The sequence below is a fragment of the Muntiacus reevesi genome, chromosome 14, assembly GCF_963930625.1.
Source record: "Muntiacus reevesi chromosome 14, mMunRee1.1, whole genome shotgun sequence".
Classification (NCBI taxonomy): domain Eukaryota; kingdom Metazoa; phylum Chordata; class Mammalia; order Artiodactyla; family Cervidae; genus Muntiacus; species Muntiacus reevesi.
Genome location: NC_089262.1, coordinates 54,509,279 through 54,527,077, shown reverse-complemented (window position 1 = coordinate 54,527,077; position 17,799 = coordinate 54,509,279). Strand labels below are relative to the sequence as shown.

General features: G+C 36.0%; 1 protein-coding gene across 4 annotated transcripts in view; it reads left to right on the top strand.

The window, feature by feature from the left end:
* Positions 1 to 17,799, top strand: part of TRIM23 (tripartite motif containing 23) — a 34,770-nt gene that overhangs the window by 4,381 nt on the left and 12,590 nt on the right. For 2 of the 4 annotated variants that reach the window (XM_065905160.1, XM_065905159.1), the window contains exons 2-7: positions 172 to 358; positions 2,362 to 2,524; positions 7,078 to 7,199; positions 9,460 to 9,738; positions 10,310 to 10,492; positions 13,313 to 13,528. In XM_065905160.1, the coding sequence (XP_065761232.1) occupies positions 221 to 358; positions 2,362 to 2,524; positions 7,078 to 7,199; positions 9,460 to 9,738; positions 10,310 to 10,492; positions 13,313 to 13,528 (1,101 nt within the window). In that variant the 5' untranslated portion in view covers positions 172 to 220. Of the gene's footprint in view, positions 1 to 171; positions 359 to 2,361; positions 2,525 to 7,077; positions 7,200 to 9,459; positions 9,739 to 10,309; positions 10,493 to 10,544; positions 11,254 to 13,312; positions 13,529 to 17,799 lie in introns of those variants that run through there. The other 2 variants (XM_065905161.1, XM_065905162.1) reach the window with 2 other exon arrangements.

Here is a 17,799-nt window from a genome sequence, read left to right as displayed (position 1 = left end):
GCTCCCTGAACGTAGTATACTTGCAAAACAGTGTATATAAAAAATATGCCTCTTTTATATCTTCTCCATCATGCAGAAGTTAAATATTTTATATGTCATTTTTCACTTTGCTTTATTGATATGGAATCATACTGTGTATACATAAAAAGTTTCCTGACTTTTCCTCCCTAGACTGCATGTGTGCGTGCGTGCTCAGTCGTGTCCGACCCTTTGTGACTCTATGGACTGTAGCCCGCCAGGCTTCTCCTCCATGGGATTTTCCAGGCAAGAATACTGGAGTGGGTTGCTGTTTCCTCTCTCAGGGGATCTTTCCAAGCCAGGAATCGAACCTGCGTCTCCTGCGTTTCCTGCATTGCAGGTGGAGTCTGTACTGCTGAACCATCAGGGGATCTCCCCACTAGACTGCATAGTTTTGCAGTATATGAATGTTGCTTAATTTATTTTCTGTGTATATTTACTTTGTTTTCAGTATTTTGCTAATGCAAAAGATGCTTGAAGGAATAATATATATTCTTATACATATGTGATACACTTATAGGATAAATTCCTGAAAGTAGAATTACTAAGCTATTCATACTGTTGATAGGTTTTGTCAAATTGCCTTCCATGGGGGCTATATCAGTCAATACACAGTTCACAGCAACCGGCAGTTTATCTAGTCTCCCACACTTTCATCAGTAGAAAGTGTTACCCGCTTTTTAAAATATAATCTGAAAAAAGTATATTGGTATAGCTTCAACTGATTTCAAAATGTTTTGAGTGAGATTGGACATCTTTTTGTATAATTAAAAATGTTTCATTGCCTTTTCCGTGAACTATGTATTATATTTAAGCTTCTTTTGGACCATACTGGGATGCAAGCCAGTCATGAATTATCAGTTTATTTACAGTGAAAAACATTAGCATCTCATGTGCTGACTCCAACTTGATTGTAGAGTTAATATTAAAGTTTTACTGGATTAAGTCTGATTTTCACTCTGAGTTTTCTGTGTGTTTTTTTTTTTTTTTTTTAAACCTTGTGGTATGTATTTGTTGGGGCGTGGTAGTTGGGTGAACTGTTTTAAAATTTTTATTTTGTTGGACTTTATTAACCTAAGCACATTGGTGCTTGGTATTTGGAATACCGTATTCCTGAGGGCTTTGGCCTAACAGGGTAAGACAGGCTGGAAAGCCAATTAAAGTATTAAAAGTGTTTTGGGTATTGAGATTAACACTTATCCATGGCACATGGGAATCCTAAGGATAGTGTGTTTATCTAGGAATTTGTTTATTTATTAATGTAAAAAAAGAATCCCCAGGAAAATGTCTGTTTAGCTGTTTCTTCAGTGTTAAGGTAAAGAAAGAGGCAAAAACAGTTTGATTTGTGCTGTGAACTGCAAGTTATTTGATACAGTTTGAGAATAGAATTTGAATGAGAAGAGAAGCAATAGAACAGCAGCTGTGCTGCGTTAGGTCACAGATGGTGGTCCTGGAATTTGGGGTACAATCAAACAGTTCAGTGTGGGTATGTTTGAAAAATTTATTAAATTGTGAAAAACTTCAAATATATTAAGAAATAACCTTCATTGATATAAATATAGTTTGTTGACTATAAGACAAACTCATGGGCTGAAGAATTAGAATATACCAATTCTTGTCACCCTTCTTTTTTTTTTATTGAAGTATACCTTTTTTTTTCTTTTTTACTTGAAGTATAGTTGATTTGTCATCTTTCCTATGACTGACTCCATGTACTTTCACAAGTCAGGTACCTGTGATTGGAACTAGATAAACAAAAAACTTTCTAACCCAGGGACATTATTAATTGAGAACAAGGAATTGAAATTTAAGTCTAACTGCATTCTTACATTGTATGATGTGAATGTATGTTAGAAGAGACTTGAAAATTACTCATAGTCTTGTCTTAACAACTTCTTTATCATTTACAAGGTAAGTTGTCATCCTGGCACATTTATCAAATTATTTTTGTCCATATTAATGATGGGTTTTCTGAGAGTTAGTTAGTTGCAGAGAAATTGTTTAAGAACCCACCTTTGGTAGAGTTATATACTGTTAGGGGTTCACGTATAATGAATCATGTCATAATTTTCAAAACTTAAGATGTTAACTTACAACATTATTTTGATCCCTGACACTTATCCTTCCAAGGAGATTTCACTGTGATGTAATTTTGGTGAGATCTGTCAGATGAAGTGACAAAAGATGATTTAAGATTTTATACCCAGACAGTTTTTTTTCATGGAGGATAAAAGTAATTTAAGAAGATTGATTCATTAAATAATATCAGACTTTTTTTTTTAGCCTTAAATATGTATGCTTTGAAGTCATTTAAAGAGCACATATGTTCTTTCCCATTATTAGGTGCTGGAATGTGGAGTTTGTGAAGATGTCTTTTCTTTGCAAGGAGACAAAGTTCCTCGCCTTCTGCTTTGTGGCCACACAGTTTGTCACGACTGTCTCACTCGACTGCCTCTTCATGGAAGAGCAATCCGTTGCCCTTTTGATCGGCAAGTAACAGACCTAGGTAGGAAAAAATACATATATATAATTGTTCATGTAACACAAATGTCATAGTAGACAATTTCTGCTTGATTTTAAAAATTATAAAATTCTGGGAGTTCCCTGGCAGTCCAGTGGTTAGGACTCTGTGCTTCTACTACAGGGCGAATGGGGTCTTTTCCTGGTCGGGAAACATGCTAACCTGTGGCCAAAAAAAATAAAAAGAAACATAAAATTCCAAGAAGGTTTCAGTTTCTTTTAAAACCAATAGTCCTGAAGCTATAAACTAACCCACTCTTAGGGACTAACTTTATTTCATTTTCTGGGATTTTTATATTCAGTACTTACAGATCAATAGTTTTAAGACACTTGGGAAAGATATGCTAACCTTTTCCACTTTGCTGTAAAACAGGGTTTACTTTAGTCCAGGATAGGCCATTAAGGGAAATACAGATAAGTATTTGGAGTTTCAACATGTTATTTATTGATATCAGAGACAGAAGTATTTTTAGCATTTGATAACTACTAACTACTTCTTGTTCTCTGTTAAAATGTATTTAAAGGTCTGGTGGATTTTTTTCAGTTTTTTGCATGCTTTTAAAACTTTGCTTTATAGTTTTCAAAATGAGTTATTACAAAAACAACAACAACAACAAAATGAGTTATTGCTATAGGATACCAGATTTGGAAATGAAATTTATTAACATTTGAACAGTTATCTGACAACCATAAATTCTATGTTTATTTTTTTTAATGGTGGAATTTTCTCCAAAATTAATAGTTTAAGGTTGTCATTTATTTTTAGTTCAGTAGACTGTAAATCACATGGAACACATTTGAAATAACTGAACCACCAGGAAAACAAGCAAGAGTACCCACATTTTTAGACCAGACAGCTTTAAAATGCTAAGAAACATTGTTGTAAAATATTTTCTTATAAGGGTAGGATAGAATGGTTTTTTTAAGATTTTGGTAGACTTTGATCTAACTAAGTAGTATGCTCATTTGCCAGAAAACTAATATGAGACAGTATTAGTATTATTATGGGTAGCATATAAGGTTCAGGGGGGAGGTGCCTTTATTTTGACATTGTTTTATTGTCCTTTTATTCTGTAATTTATATATATCATACCATCTTCTTTATATAAAACTGTATAGACGTAGTAATACTTTGCAAATGTAAGATGGACACTTTCTTCCTCTTGAAGGGCACTGTATACCACAGTGTGGGTTGTTACTACCCTCACTGTGATAAACTAGGAATTCGTGACAGATAATGGTTAGTGATATCCTAGTTGAAATCAATCAAACCGATAACTTTGCCTTGAAAATAGGTTGTGATTTCTATGTTCTTGTTCAGTGACTAAGTCATGTTCAGTTCTTTGTGACCCCATGAACTGCAGCACACCAGGCTTCCCTGTCCTTCACTATCTCCTGGAGTTTGCTCAAACTCATGCCCTTTGAGTTGGTGATGCCATCCAACCATCTCATCCTCTGTTGAGGATCCATCTCATCCTCATCAGCATCTTATCTCGTCCTTCTCTGCCTCTGCTCAATCTTTCCCATCTTCAGGGTCTTTTCCGGTGAGTTGGCTATTCACTTCAGCTGGACAAAGTATTGGGGCTTTGGTTTCAGCATCAGTCCTTCCAATGTATATTCAGGGTTGATTTCCTTTAGTATTGACTGGTTTGATCTCCTTGCTGTCCAAGGGACTCTCGAGAGTCTTCTCCAGCACCACAACTTGAAAGCATTAGTTCTTCAGCGCTCAGCCTTCTTTATGGTCTAGCTCTCACATCTGTACATGACTACTGGAAAAACCATAGCTTTGACAATATGAACCTTTGTTGGCAAAGTGATGTCTCTGCTTTTTGATACACTGTCTAGGTTCATCATCGCTTTTCTTCCAAGGAGCCACTGTCTTAATTTCATGGCTGCAGTCACTGTCTGCAGTGATTTTGGAGCCTGAGAAAATAAAATAGGTCACTGTTTCCACTTTTTTCTCCATCTGTATGCCATGAAGTGATGGGACTGGATGCCATGATCTTAGTTTTTTGAATGTAGAGTTTAAGCCAGCTTTTTCTCTCTCCTCTTTCACCCTCAAGAGGCTGTTTAAAAGTTCCTTCTCGTTTTCTGCCATTAAAATGTTGTCATCCACATATCTGAGGTTAATATTTCTCCTGGCAGTCTTGATCCCAGCTTGTGATTCATCAGTCTGGCATTTTGCATGATGTATAGTAATTACTATACCTTGTAGCTTGGAATTTTACTCTAATTTGAGCCTATGGAATATGTGTTAATGACCTGTGATATAGTTTGATGTCATTGTTTTAATTTGTGTTTAAAATCTATTATAGAAATTATATATATATATATATAAATTGCATAAAATTTGGAGAATCTATTAAAAAGTATAACCAAAAAATCATTTGTATTTCCTGCTTATAAAGTCAAATTACTGTTTTTTTTTTCTTTTCTGTTATGACTTATTACAGGATATTGAATAGAATTCTCTGTGGTATACAGTAGGACCTTGTCATTTATCCATTCTATATGTAATAGTTTACATCTACTAATCCCAAACTCCCAAGCCATCCCTCCCTTCTACCACCCCAGTCCCCATGAACTGCTGTTAATATGAAAGAATCAAAATTAGAATTCTTCTTTAGTATCAGTAGTTGTTTATCATAGTTATTAGTACTGGTCAGCATTATTTATGGTTCTTCTCTTCTTTCCTCATGGTAAAATTACACCTCCCTGCTCTCTTATGATTAGGTAGGCAGAGCTGTGTGATTTTCCTTTAACTAATGAAATTATGAGTGGAAGTGAAATGTTAACTTCCAGGTAGAAGCTGTTAAGAATGGATTTATGATAGTTTGTAGTAAATTGTTTTTCCTGCTACAGTGAGGTGTTACAGGTGGTTAGAGCCTCAGTGGCCTGTGTCCTTGATCATGGACGGTAGGGAACAGAATCTCTCTTGTCTTCACCAACCCCTGAGATGTTATATGAGCAGAATGCAAATCTTTGTTGTTTTAAGTCATTGAGATATTAGATTTATTTTGATAGTCACAGAAAAATTAAGTCATATCTTAGGCAGTAGATACATACTGTTTAAATACTACTAGGAGTTTTTGTGTTTGTGTTTAATATATAATTAAAGTATTTGGATACTGTCAAGATAATACTTTTAAATAAAGGACTTAGTGTACTTCTTAATCTTTTATAAACAAAGTGGATAGAACTCAGCTTGAGATAGAATATGGGTGAAAAATCAGTTGAGAAAGCCTTGCTAGGGTGGCAAGACAGGTGGAGATGCTGGGTAGGGGCTGCATAAAGATACTTGGGAAAGGAGGTCACAGAAATCAGAGAGGAGGGTAAAGATATTTAGCCTAGTTTAAAAAAATTTTTTGGAGAACCATAACTAGAAATGGCTTTTTTCCTTACCTTTTCTTCCAACTTTCCTTCTTCCTTCCTTTTTTTCTTCCTTCCCTTCCTCCCTTAGAAAAGAAGGGCCAAGAAGGACGGAAGCCTTAAAGGACGGAAGCCTTGTAACCATTGACTTCATCATTCTTTTGTTTTTACAGTGAATATGTATTAGGTGGCAGCTTTGTGTCAGATGGTATTTGTTGTATAGAAGCTCAGCATAACAGATATTCCTTCTAATTTCTGGAGGATCTATCTTTTATTTATAGTCTTAGGAAGAGTTTGTGTTTGTGTGTGCTTATGTGTGTGGCCACGTTTGCATGCACATACGTATGTTCACCTGGCCTTTTATGGTCAGTTCTGGGGAAGAAAGGCATTAGTCCTTATTCAGATGTGCCCTAAAGTCTTATCTACCTAAAAGGGAGTATCATCAGACTTTAGTGTGAAACTCCGTGTCTGTGTGTGAGAAGGAGTTTATATATTTATTGATTGCTCTTAGGGTTCTAGGTTAGATGAGATGGGGAAAATATCTTTAGCTGCTCTAGTTCCAGTTTAGAGATGGATTTATTTTAGGTTAAGTGTATCTTTCATACTGTGGTTTTCAAACATGCATCATATTTTATGACCATATTTGTGGTCATAAAATCAGTTTAATTGACTGTGAATAAGATTTTTAAAAAAGAAATAGGATAAAACTTACCAATGTGTTGCACACTGTGAGGGTGAATTTTGGTTTGTAAATCTGTTTCAGTTGTGTGTGTGTGTGTGTGTGTGTGTGTGTGTGTGTTATATTGGGTTGCAATGTAAAATGTATTTCTTACTGTAGGTTCTGTTAAAAATATTTAAAGCACTTGTTTTAGTATATATAGAAAAAGTCAGTAAGGAAACAGGATTTATAAATTATATTGAAGTTAAATTATAGAAAAAGAATAAGAGTTTTAAAAAATGTTTCTACTTAGAATGCTAAGGAGTTCTGTGTTTTAAAGAGAATATTAAGATTGCTGTTATAGCATTAACAGGAAATGGAGAAAATTTGAATTTTCAAATTTTAAACATTATTAATGATTGAACTGTGAGACTTTGAAATTACTATCAGGATATGGGGTAAAATAAAAAATATTCCATTTTGTTATATTAGCTTATATGTTTATATTCTAGGAGATTCAGGTGTCTGGGGATTGAAAAAAAATTTTGCCTTATTGGAGCTTTTGGAACGACTGCAGAATGGACATATTGGTCAGTATGGAGCTGCAGAAGAAGCCATTGGGATATCTGGAGAGGTATTGATTGAACAGTTGAAATATTTGTTATGACCGTCAATTTTTTCTTTTAATTTAAAATATTTGCCATTATATGCCCAATATTACCTTACTTACCCTATAAAGTAGGATTTCAGAGACACAACTTTTCATTACATTATAATTCTGAAGGCAACAGAATCCCCAACTGAACAAAAGCAAAACTGAAGCTTGAATTCTCTGAAAATACTATACACAAACTGTGTTTTTTGTATAAACTTGTTTCCTTATCATCATTAGTTCTACATAAGGGTAAAGTGAAAGAGTAAGATTATGGATGAATACGACGGATATGTAGCCTACGTTAAAGCAGAGGATGCAAAAGTGAATCATTCAACAGTTAAAGCATAGAGAAATGAAGAGGAGCTCCATGAAAGGGACCTTTTAGCGTAGAGACAAAATGCCTTACAGGTAGCCATAGCTCCTGCTGCTGCTGCTGCTAGGTTGCTTCAGTCGTGTCCGACTCTGTGTGACCCCATAGACGGCAGCCTAGCAGGCTCCCCCGTCCCTGGGATTCTCCAGGCAAGAGTATTGGAGTGGGGTGCCATTGCCTTCTCCGATAGCTCCTGAGGGAATTACTATTAAATATCTTCATGATAAGTTAAATTGTATGTAGATGTACTCTCTTTATCTAGACAGGTTAGTGTCCAATAATTATTAGAAGACCATTAACACAAGTTAAAATACACTTTTAGCATAAAATTTATCTACATAACTCATAGACTATTCTGAATATAGGAATAGTTGTTTAGTAAATAGTTAATAATTTTGATTAACACCTTGAGAACCACATGTTTAGTATCAAGGAAAATGTCAGATTGACTTTTTACTTCTCTTTTATTAGATCATGATTTCCTATATAAAGTGAATCAGTGAAAGTAATCTCAAACTGAAGCACTGTTTTCTAAAAATTTTGCAGTTCTTTCCCGTGATTTATCTTTTACCTTTATTTTGAAAGACATTGAGGATTATCTAACGTTGATCTTACAAATTCGTCAGCTCTAGAAAGCAGAAGACATGACTCTTTAATTTTATACATATGCATTTCTCATATTTGCAAACAAAGTTTTTTAACTTTGGATTCATTTTTTATTTACTGTGATACTACTTAATGACACCCTTGGTATATTTTCTAATTTTTATTTCTACAGAAATTTATACCAAATCTTTCCCTTTCTGGTTATGGCCTTTTAGTATTCAGAAAAAGTTTTCAAAGTATTCTTGATTATCTGATATGTAAAACTGACAACTTGGAATGCTTTTTACTAATTCATAAAAATAATAAACATTTAAAAGGTTACATGTAACATAGGGTTTTATTTTATTTTTTTCTTAAATTAATTATTTTCAACCAGGATAGTACAGTGGACCCAACTATGGAGCTTTAGAAAAAATATACAGCTTGGACTTCATCTACCCCTATTGAGAAAGGAGTATTTCTCATGTTGAAGTCTAAGCATCTGTGTTTTTAAAAGCTTCACTTGGTTATCTAAATAATAAAATTTGTGCTTCTTTTTTTATCTACATTATGCTGACAAGTATATTTAAAGCAGGGGGAAGTATTTACTATCAGTTCTTTCAGTCTTAAAAACTAATTTCTATCCTCTGTTGTCCATTTCTTGTGTGTCAAGTGAGGGGATTTTGCAGTAGATACCTTTGCACTGATAGTGAATCTAAAACAGTGGTTGTATTTTTGGCCTCAAATTCGTAGCACATATTGATGATCAATTTTGGAAATAGCTTTCACTTACCTATAGAAGTGAGTAGTGAATGACTTTTTTATTTAATTATCAGTTTATTTATATATATATATATATAAAGATTATGGGCTTACATATTTCAAAATTTTGCATGTTATAATGATTGGGGTTTAATTAAAAAAATTTTTTAATCAAAGTATAGTTAATTTATAATATTATGTTAGTTTCAAGCATACATGAACATGATTTGGTTATATACACGCAGACACACACACACACACACACACACACACACACACACCACATATTCTTTTTCAGGTTTTTTTCCATTATAGATTATTATAAGATACTGAGTGTAGTTCCCTGTGTTGTATAGTAGGTCCTTGTTGTTTACCTGTTTTATATATAGTAGTGTGTAATTTATTTCTCCTCTCTCTCTCTTGGTATCTCCTTTGGTAACCCTAAGTTTATTTTCTGTGTCTCAGTCAGTTTCTGTTTAGTAAAGGGGTTCAGTTTTAATACATTACTTTTTTGTTTATCAGAGCATCATTCGTTGTGATGAAGATGAAGCTCATGTTGCATCTGTATATTGCACTGTATGTGCAACTCATTTGTGTTCAGAGTGTTCCCAAGTTACTCATTCTACGAAGACACTAGCAAAGCACAGGAGAGTGCCTCTAGCTGATAAACCTCATGAGAAGACCATGTGCTCTCAGCATCAAGTGCATGCCATTGAGTTTGTTTGCTTGGAAGATGGCTGTCAAACTAGCCCACTCATGTGTTGTGTCTGCAAAGAATATGGAAAACACCAAGGTCACAAGGTATGAGCGTAGTTAAACTTGATAACTTCACCTGCTTTACCAGCCTACTGTTTATTTTCACTGACTTGGTTCTTTATAGTAAAAGTAGAAGCTGAAGAAGAGCTAAATGATAAATGAGTTGAGCTTGGTAGCATGAAAAGAAAAGAGAGGTTTATTTTCTGAATGACTTATCAAAAATTTCAGAGTCCCTATGATTCATTCTTTATTGAAAATGGCTTTCTATCAGGAAACAAAAAGTTCTTTTCTTTGTGTGCATGTTTTTGTAAAGCACTGGATTGTGTCGATAGTATATCTATTGATGAACTAATGCTTGTGATCAAATTTTAGAGAAGATTTCTTGGTTTCTTAGCAGTATATGGAATTCCAAATTTAAAATTATTTCTTTGAAGGATAAATAATTTTGGAATGAAGGCCGATTAGTATTTCTTCATGCTGTGATTTTGTAAATATGTTATAAAATCCATTTGAAGCTAATGCTTTGTTTTTTTATTAATAGGAGCCAGTTAAGTAGCATTTTATATCATTAGTCAATACTGTGAGTTCTTTTCTATAATTATGTTGCACCTTATAGCATTCAGTATTGGAACCAGAAGCTAACCAGATCCGAGCATCAATTTTAGATATGGCTCATTGCATACGGACCTTCACTGAGGAAATTTCAGATTATTCCAGAAAATTAGTTGGAATCGTTCAGCACATTGAAGGAGGAGAACAAATAGTAGAAGATGGAATTGGAATGGCCCACACAGAACATGTATGGATTTTTTTCCTCCTTACCCTTTCTCCTTCTTACTTTTTCACCTTGTAGGATTTATTGAGCAATTCCATTGTGCCAGTACTGCACTAGTCAGTGGAAATAAGTTTTTTGAAAAGTCTCTGTCTTTACGGAAATTTATAATCCATCATGGAAGAGTTTCAAGTGTGGTAACTGTTTATTTTGTGGGGGAAATGCAGGATGTCCTATCTGTGTGCATAAAAACAGCATTAACTTAGGTAAGTCTTGGAAGGCTTTCTAGAAGATGTGATGTCTAAACTGAGATTTGAAGGAATTTAGTCAGGGAGAAGAGTGAGGTGGGGAGAGAGTTGTTCCAGAGAGGGAAGCCTATGTTAAAATATCTGGATGTGAGAATTGGACATATTGTAGAAACTTAACTAAGTTCACTGTGGTTGAAGCTTTGAGTATTGGGGTGGCACATGGTAAGAAAAGATGTTGGAGAATTAAGGGCCAAATTGTGCAACATCTTGTTAGCTATGTTAAAGAGTTTGGACTTTATCTCACAGGCAGTGATGAGCCATTGAAGAATTGTCATAGGAATAACATAATCAAATTTGCATTAAGAAAGGTTGCTGTTTAATATAAAAAATGAATTGGAGGAACAACAAGATTGGAAGAAAGGAGACCTCTTGTGAGGTTGCTGAAAGTATCTACTTGAGAATTGTTTGTGGCCCATAATACTGCAATATTGAGGATGGAGAGAAGCACATGGCTTTGAGATGTTAAAAGAAGTAGAATAGGTAGGTCATAGTGATTGATTGATAATATTGATTGATAGGTAACTTGCAGGGTCAAGCATGATGCCTAGGTTTCCACCTTGCCCAGCCTGGCGGATGGTTGTGCTCTAAACGGGGAGGAAGAAGAATTTGGGAGGGGATGATGAGACCAAGGTGGTAAGTTTAATTTGGATGTTGAATTTGTTATGTCTGTGAAATAAACAGAAATACCCCCAACCCCCTACAGCAAGGTGAAGAGTAAGTGGGTATTAGGAGGTGAGTGTGTCTAACTTCTAAGAGTTTGGCTATGGAGAGAAGGAAGGAACTTAAGCAATGGTGGTAGTTGCTTTTAAAAATTGAATTATAGAGGAGAAGCGTTGGGCTTCCCAGGTGGCACTAGTGGTAAAGAACCCGCTTGCCAGTGCAGGAGTCTTAAGAGATGTGGGCTCAATCCCTGGGTGAGGAAGATCCCCTGGAAGAGGGCATGGCAACCCACTCCATTATTCTTGCCTGGAGAATTCCATGGACAGAGGATCCTGGAGAGCTACAGTCCTGGTCACAAAGAGTCGGACATGACTGAAGCGACTTAGCACACATGTGTAGAGAAGAAAAGGATATTTTCAGACAGGAATATAAAACACAGGGTCAGACAAAGTATTGTGGGTTTTTTTGGTAATCAAAATTAAAGCCAAGTCATAAGGAATAATTGCTAGAATAATGCTCTGACAAACTAGTAGCCAGTAGCCTCATGTGGCTATTTAAGTTTAAATTATTTATCAATCCCAAGAAATACAAAATTTACTTCCTCAGTCCCACTAGCTACATTTGAAGTACATTTTATGTGTATGTATCTAGTAGCTACGATATTGGTCAGCACAGATATAGAACATGTCTGTCATCACATAAAATTCTATTGAATCTTGTTGTACTATGGTGGAAATATTTATGCCCTCAATAAATATTTATTGAACATATCTCAAGTGCTAAACACTATTCTAGCTAAGGAGACACCACTGTACAAGTAAAAAATATCACCTATGCGGAGTTTGCATTCTAATGTGGGAAGAGAGACAATATATAAGTAAAATATGGCAGAAGTATGTTATTAGGTGCTTTGGAGAAAAATCCAGAAAAGGTGGTGTTTGAGGACAGGCTCCCTGAGAAGGGGCATTGAGCAAAGACCTAAAGGAGCTGAGAGAAGGGAACCATATTAATATTTGGGGAAAGAACATTCTAGATCAAGTACAGAGGCCCTGCAGTTGGAGTGTGCCTCGTGTTCTTAAGAAACGTAGAGGATGCTGAGTGTAGCTAAAACAGAATGATTGATGGAAAGCATAGCTGGAATTGAGGTCAGAAAGGGCCGAATAGGCACTTGCTTTACTTTATTCCAGGAATGCTCTTCTTCAAAATGTTCATGTGGTTCCCTCTTCCTACCTCCTTCAGAGCTTAACTCAGATGTCTTTTTCTCAGGGTTTCTGTCATTGAACATCCCATATAAAGGACTTTGGCATTTACTCTGTGTGGGAAACCACGGAGTGTTTTGAGCAAAGTAATAATTATCATTCTGACTTAACATTGTAAAATGATCAGTCTGGCGTCTGGATGGAGAATACATTACAGGGAGGAGGGGTGGATCTAGTGAGCCGAGTTAGAAGGCTATTACAATAATCAAGTGAGAGATGACGATGGCTTTGATTAGGTTGGTAGAGGTAGGGATGGTGAGGCATGATCAGATTCTAGATATATTTTGAAGTCAGCAGAATTCAGTAAGAAACTAGTTGAGAGATAAAAAAGAGAAGCGTTAAGGGTGACTTCAGTTTTTTTAGCTTGAACAACTTGGAAGTTGTAGTTGCTGTTTATTGAGATAGAAAAAACTAGGTTTGCGGTTGACGGAGACTTGTTTTTTTGAAATGTCATTTAAGCAGTTGGATATCCAAAGGTTGTGTTTAAGGGGAAAAGTCCTCTGTAGAGATATGCATTTTGGGATTTTTAAGGTTATATAAATGGTATTGAAATTTTCATTATTTCATATAAAAAATCTTTTTTTGGGTTACAGTTGTTGAAATTATTTTTATTGCCCAAGGTACCAGGTACTGCAGAGAATGCCCGATCATGTGTCCGAGCGTATTTTTCTGATCTGCATGAAACTCTGTGTCGTCAAGAAGAAATGGCTCTAAGTGTTGTTGATGCTCATGTTCGAGAAAAGTTGATTTGGCTCAGGCAGCAACAAGAAGATATGACTATCTTGTTATCTCAGGTTTCAACGGCCTGTCTCCATTGTGAAAAGACTTTGCAACAGGTACATGGCTTAAAACATGGCTAGGACATAGTTTAAGAAGGAGAATTTGTAAGCTTAATCAAATCATTACCGGAAGTACACACTAGTCTCTTTTATTAACTTAATAAATATTTTTATATTATTACTGTATGTTACTGTGGGCTTTAATGTGGACTGTGCTTAGGACATGATCTCTAACCTTGAATTGCTCCAGTCAGCCATATCAATGCCCTCTCTCTTGAGTGTCCTCCCCACCATAAAACCATAGGTTCTAGAACCTCTTTAACTTCTTGTCATTCTTTATTCATCCCAAGTCCTTTATTTTTTTTCCAAATGTATACTATTCTTTCAGCTTGGTGGGCTTATGTCTCCCTTTTTTAATATTGGAAATCTTTCTTCAAATGTTTACTGTTGTTTGAAGTTCCTTTTTCTTGCCATTTTTGTTCATTGGTTTTTGGTGGGGGGAGATGGGGAGTGCATCTGTAACACGAACTACCCATCTCTGCTCTAATTTATTGGTTCTTAACTTTGATGTCACAGAAAATCCATGTTTTTTTGATGCATGATGTATTATAAGCAATTTGTTACCCATTTTGCAGATAATATGCTTTTAAAATGAATTAGACTTAAGGTTATTCTAACAAAAATGTCAGTCTTACTCATTACTGTTTTCGATCTGCCTTCATAAATGTGCAAATTAAGACTTACTGTTGCCCTAGGAATCCTAATATGCTGCAGACACTCTCATCTTTTGATATATTGCTGATGATTGTGTTGATATCAAATCATTAGAGAGCTAAACTTTCTACCATTGTAGAGCTTTTTCTCTTAAAAATCTGATAGGCTAGGCTGTAAGCACATCAGCCTTGCGTCCTTTAGTCCTTGTCACATTGAATTGTAATAATTGATGTTTTAGCCATTTATTAAGTTGTTTTCTTGCTCCAGTCCTGTTCTTCTGTCCTCTCCTTTGTGATGCTGAGATTGGAACGCTGAAAACCTGCTCTGCCAGCTGGTTCCATGTTATTTTAGACTCTGCCAGTAGGGGGCAGTAGAGGGAGGCTGAAAGGTGGACTTGATTTCCTGTGGGTTCCCCTTTACTTGGGTTCATGTGAATGTTACTGCTCACACGAGGAGACCACTTTCCTTAGAGATCTGAGTTTCAGCTCCATGGGATCCCTCCTATATAAGTGTCTAAGTTTTAATAATTCTAGCATCTCTCCTTTATTCCCCTAGCCCTGAGAGTGCTAGCTATTTCTTACAGTTGTTTCCTCCATGAGACCTCCGAGCTCTTTTTACACTTTCAGTTGCCTTGTTAATAACTACACCTAGTTAATAGTTCTTCATATTAGTTTTTCTGTTCACATGATTGTTGGCATTTTTTTCTCCTGATTTGAGTCTAATGATACATTACGCACAACTGTCCTTCTGAATGTTGGCTGAATGTATCTTTGTATCTAAATTCTTTGTATCTGGATAGAAAGAGCTTAATAAATACTTGTTCAGCTCAAGCTACACAGCAGAATTACAAACGGAGCATGTCCTAAATCATAGTTAAGTGACTACTTCAAAATATTTTTATATTTATTTAATTTAAAAGTATGCTCATGGCTACTGAAATATTCAGAAGTATTTTAGAGTTTCTGAAGCATTTTGTCAAAGTGACTGATAAATGTTAATGGCAGGGTATTATCTCCCTGGGTTAATGCAAATGAAATTGGGGTCTTGGATTCATTCTTCATATGTACTTACTAGTTTCATTCTGATTTATGGCCACAGAACCGTAATCTCAACCAGTAGTCTTAAAAGTTCCTGCCACAGAGATACCTTAACAGGAATGGATGAAACATCACATATTTATTACCAATTTTGAGGATAAAATTTAATCATCCCTCCCCTCCAAAATAATTGATGCATCATCTAAGGCATGATGCTGCTTTGTTAGGATTTATTTATGAGGCATACATCTTTTTTTGTGCCTGCTATGTGCCATGTAAATTCTAGGTACATGAAATACGTCAATAAGCAAAATAGGCCAAAAGCCATAATTTTGTGTAATTAGCATCTTAGCAAGAAGACAGTACAATAAGCCATAACCATTTCTAATAAATAAATTATATAGTATGTTAAAAAGTGATAAGAGCTAAGGGAAATGGAAAATGTGTGAAGGTACAGCAGATTGCATTTTGAAATAGGGTAAGCATCATTGAGATAAAGGTGAGATTTAATCAGACTCAAAAGGGAAGAAGGTGAAGGGAACTATCTCACACCTTAGTGAACAAAATTTTAGTAGAGGAAATGGTTAGTGCAAAAACCCTAGGGTGACATGTATTTGAGGAACAGCAAAAGAGGGCACTATGGCTGGAATAGATGGATAGTAATAAGCGATGGCGGAGAAGGCAATGGCACCCCACTCCAGTACTCTTGCCCAGAAAATCCCATGGATGGAGGAGCCTGGTGGGCTGCAGTCCATGGGGTGCTAAGAGTTGGACATGACTAGGCGACTTCACTTTCATGCATTGGAGAAGGAAATGGCAACCCACTCCAGTGTTCTTGCCTGGAGAATCCCAGGGACGAGGGAGCCTGGTGGGCTGCCGTCTGTGGGGTCGCACAAAGTCAGACATAACTGAAGCGACTTAGCAGCAGCAGCACCAGCAGCTGTAAGCGATGGAGAGAGTAATAAGAGCTGAAATGAGAGGAAATAGGGAATTATATATAAGGAGAGCCTTGTGGCCATTGGAAGGACTTCAGCTTTTACTGATTGAATTGGAGAAACCATTGTGAGGTTTTGAGCACAAGAATGATTTAATCTTACTTAAAAGGATCCGGCTGATGTGAAAAGGCCAAAGAGAAGGAAGGAGTTCAATAGATAGGGACTATTGTGGCATTCCAAGTGAGAGAGAATGGTAGCTTGGATAGTAGGGGCTAGAAGTACCCAGATTTTGGAAATCCAGTAGGATTTGTTGACAAATACGTGTGAAAATGAGGAAGGAGAAGACAAGAAGGACTTCAGAGTTTTTGTTCTGGGAATTGGAACAGCCAGATTGCTGTCACCTCATATGAATATGGCTTCCCTCGTAGCTCAGTTGGTAAAGAATCTGCCTGCAATGCAGGAGACCCCAGTTCGATTCCTGGGCTGGGAAGATCCCCTGGAGAAGGGAAAGGCTACCCATTCCAGTATTCTGGCCCAGAGAAGTCCATGGACTGTATAGTCCATGGGGTCGCAAAGAGTCAGATACTACTGAACGACTTTCACTTTCTTTCTTTTCATATGAATATACAACAGTGAGCAAAAACTGACAATGCTATTTCTTTCATGGGGTTTATATATTGTTGGAAAATCTATATCTTATGAAGAATACACTGGCATACGTATAGAATATTTCTGGAATAATATTTGAGCAACTGGAAGGAAAGAGCCTGGGACTCTAGAGTGAGACAGAGACATCACAGTTTGACCTTTAGTCCTTTGTTTTTGGAACCAATACGTGTATCTTATATTATTTTGAAAAACTTTTATAGGAGTACTATATATATGTGTGTATATTTATACACACACATAGAAATATGTGCATACACGTTCAACTTGCTGTAGTTTAGGACTGGACATTACTATGTAACCAGCATTCAGATCCAGTAACAGGACCCCAGAAGACCCTCAGACTCTCTTCTAGTAACTACCTGCCTTTCCTCCTAAGGATAAATGACTGTCCTGATTTCTAATGTATACTTTGTTTTTGCCTGTTTTGGTAATTAATAAAAGTTGGAATCATACAATAAGAACTCTTCATGTCATTTCTACCCTTATTTCATGTGAAATTCATTTTGTCAAAATGTAATTGTAGTTCATTTTTATTGTGATAGTGTTGCATTTGTGGATATAAAATTATTTATCTGTTCTTATGTTGATGGACTCAAATTATTTATTAATGTCTGACTATTGTTATCTTAGTCAAATTTACACATAAGTTAACTTTGAATGTTGTTGTTGAATGTTCAACTCTTGCGACCCCATGGATTGTAGCATGCCTAGATCCTCTGTCCTCCACTGTTTCCCAGAGTTTGCTCAAATTCGTGTCTGTTGAGTCAGTGATGCTGTTTAATCATCTCATCCTCTGCCATCCTCTTCTCCTTTTGCATTCAATCTTTCCCAGCATCAGGGCCTTTTCCTGTGAATTAACTCTTTGCATCACGTGGCCAAAGTTTTGGAGCTTCAGCTTCAGCATGAGTCCTTCCAGTGAATATTCACAGTTGATTTCATTTAGGATTGACTGGTTTGATCTGCTTTCAGTCCA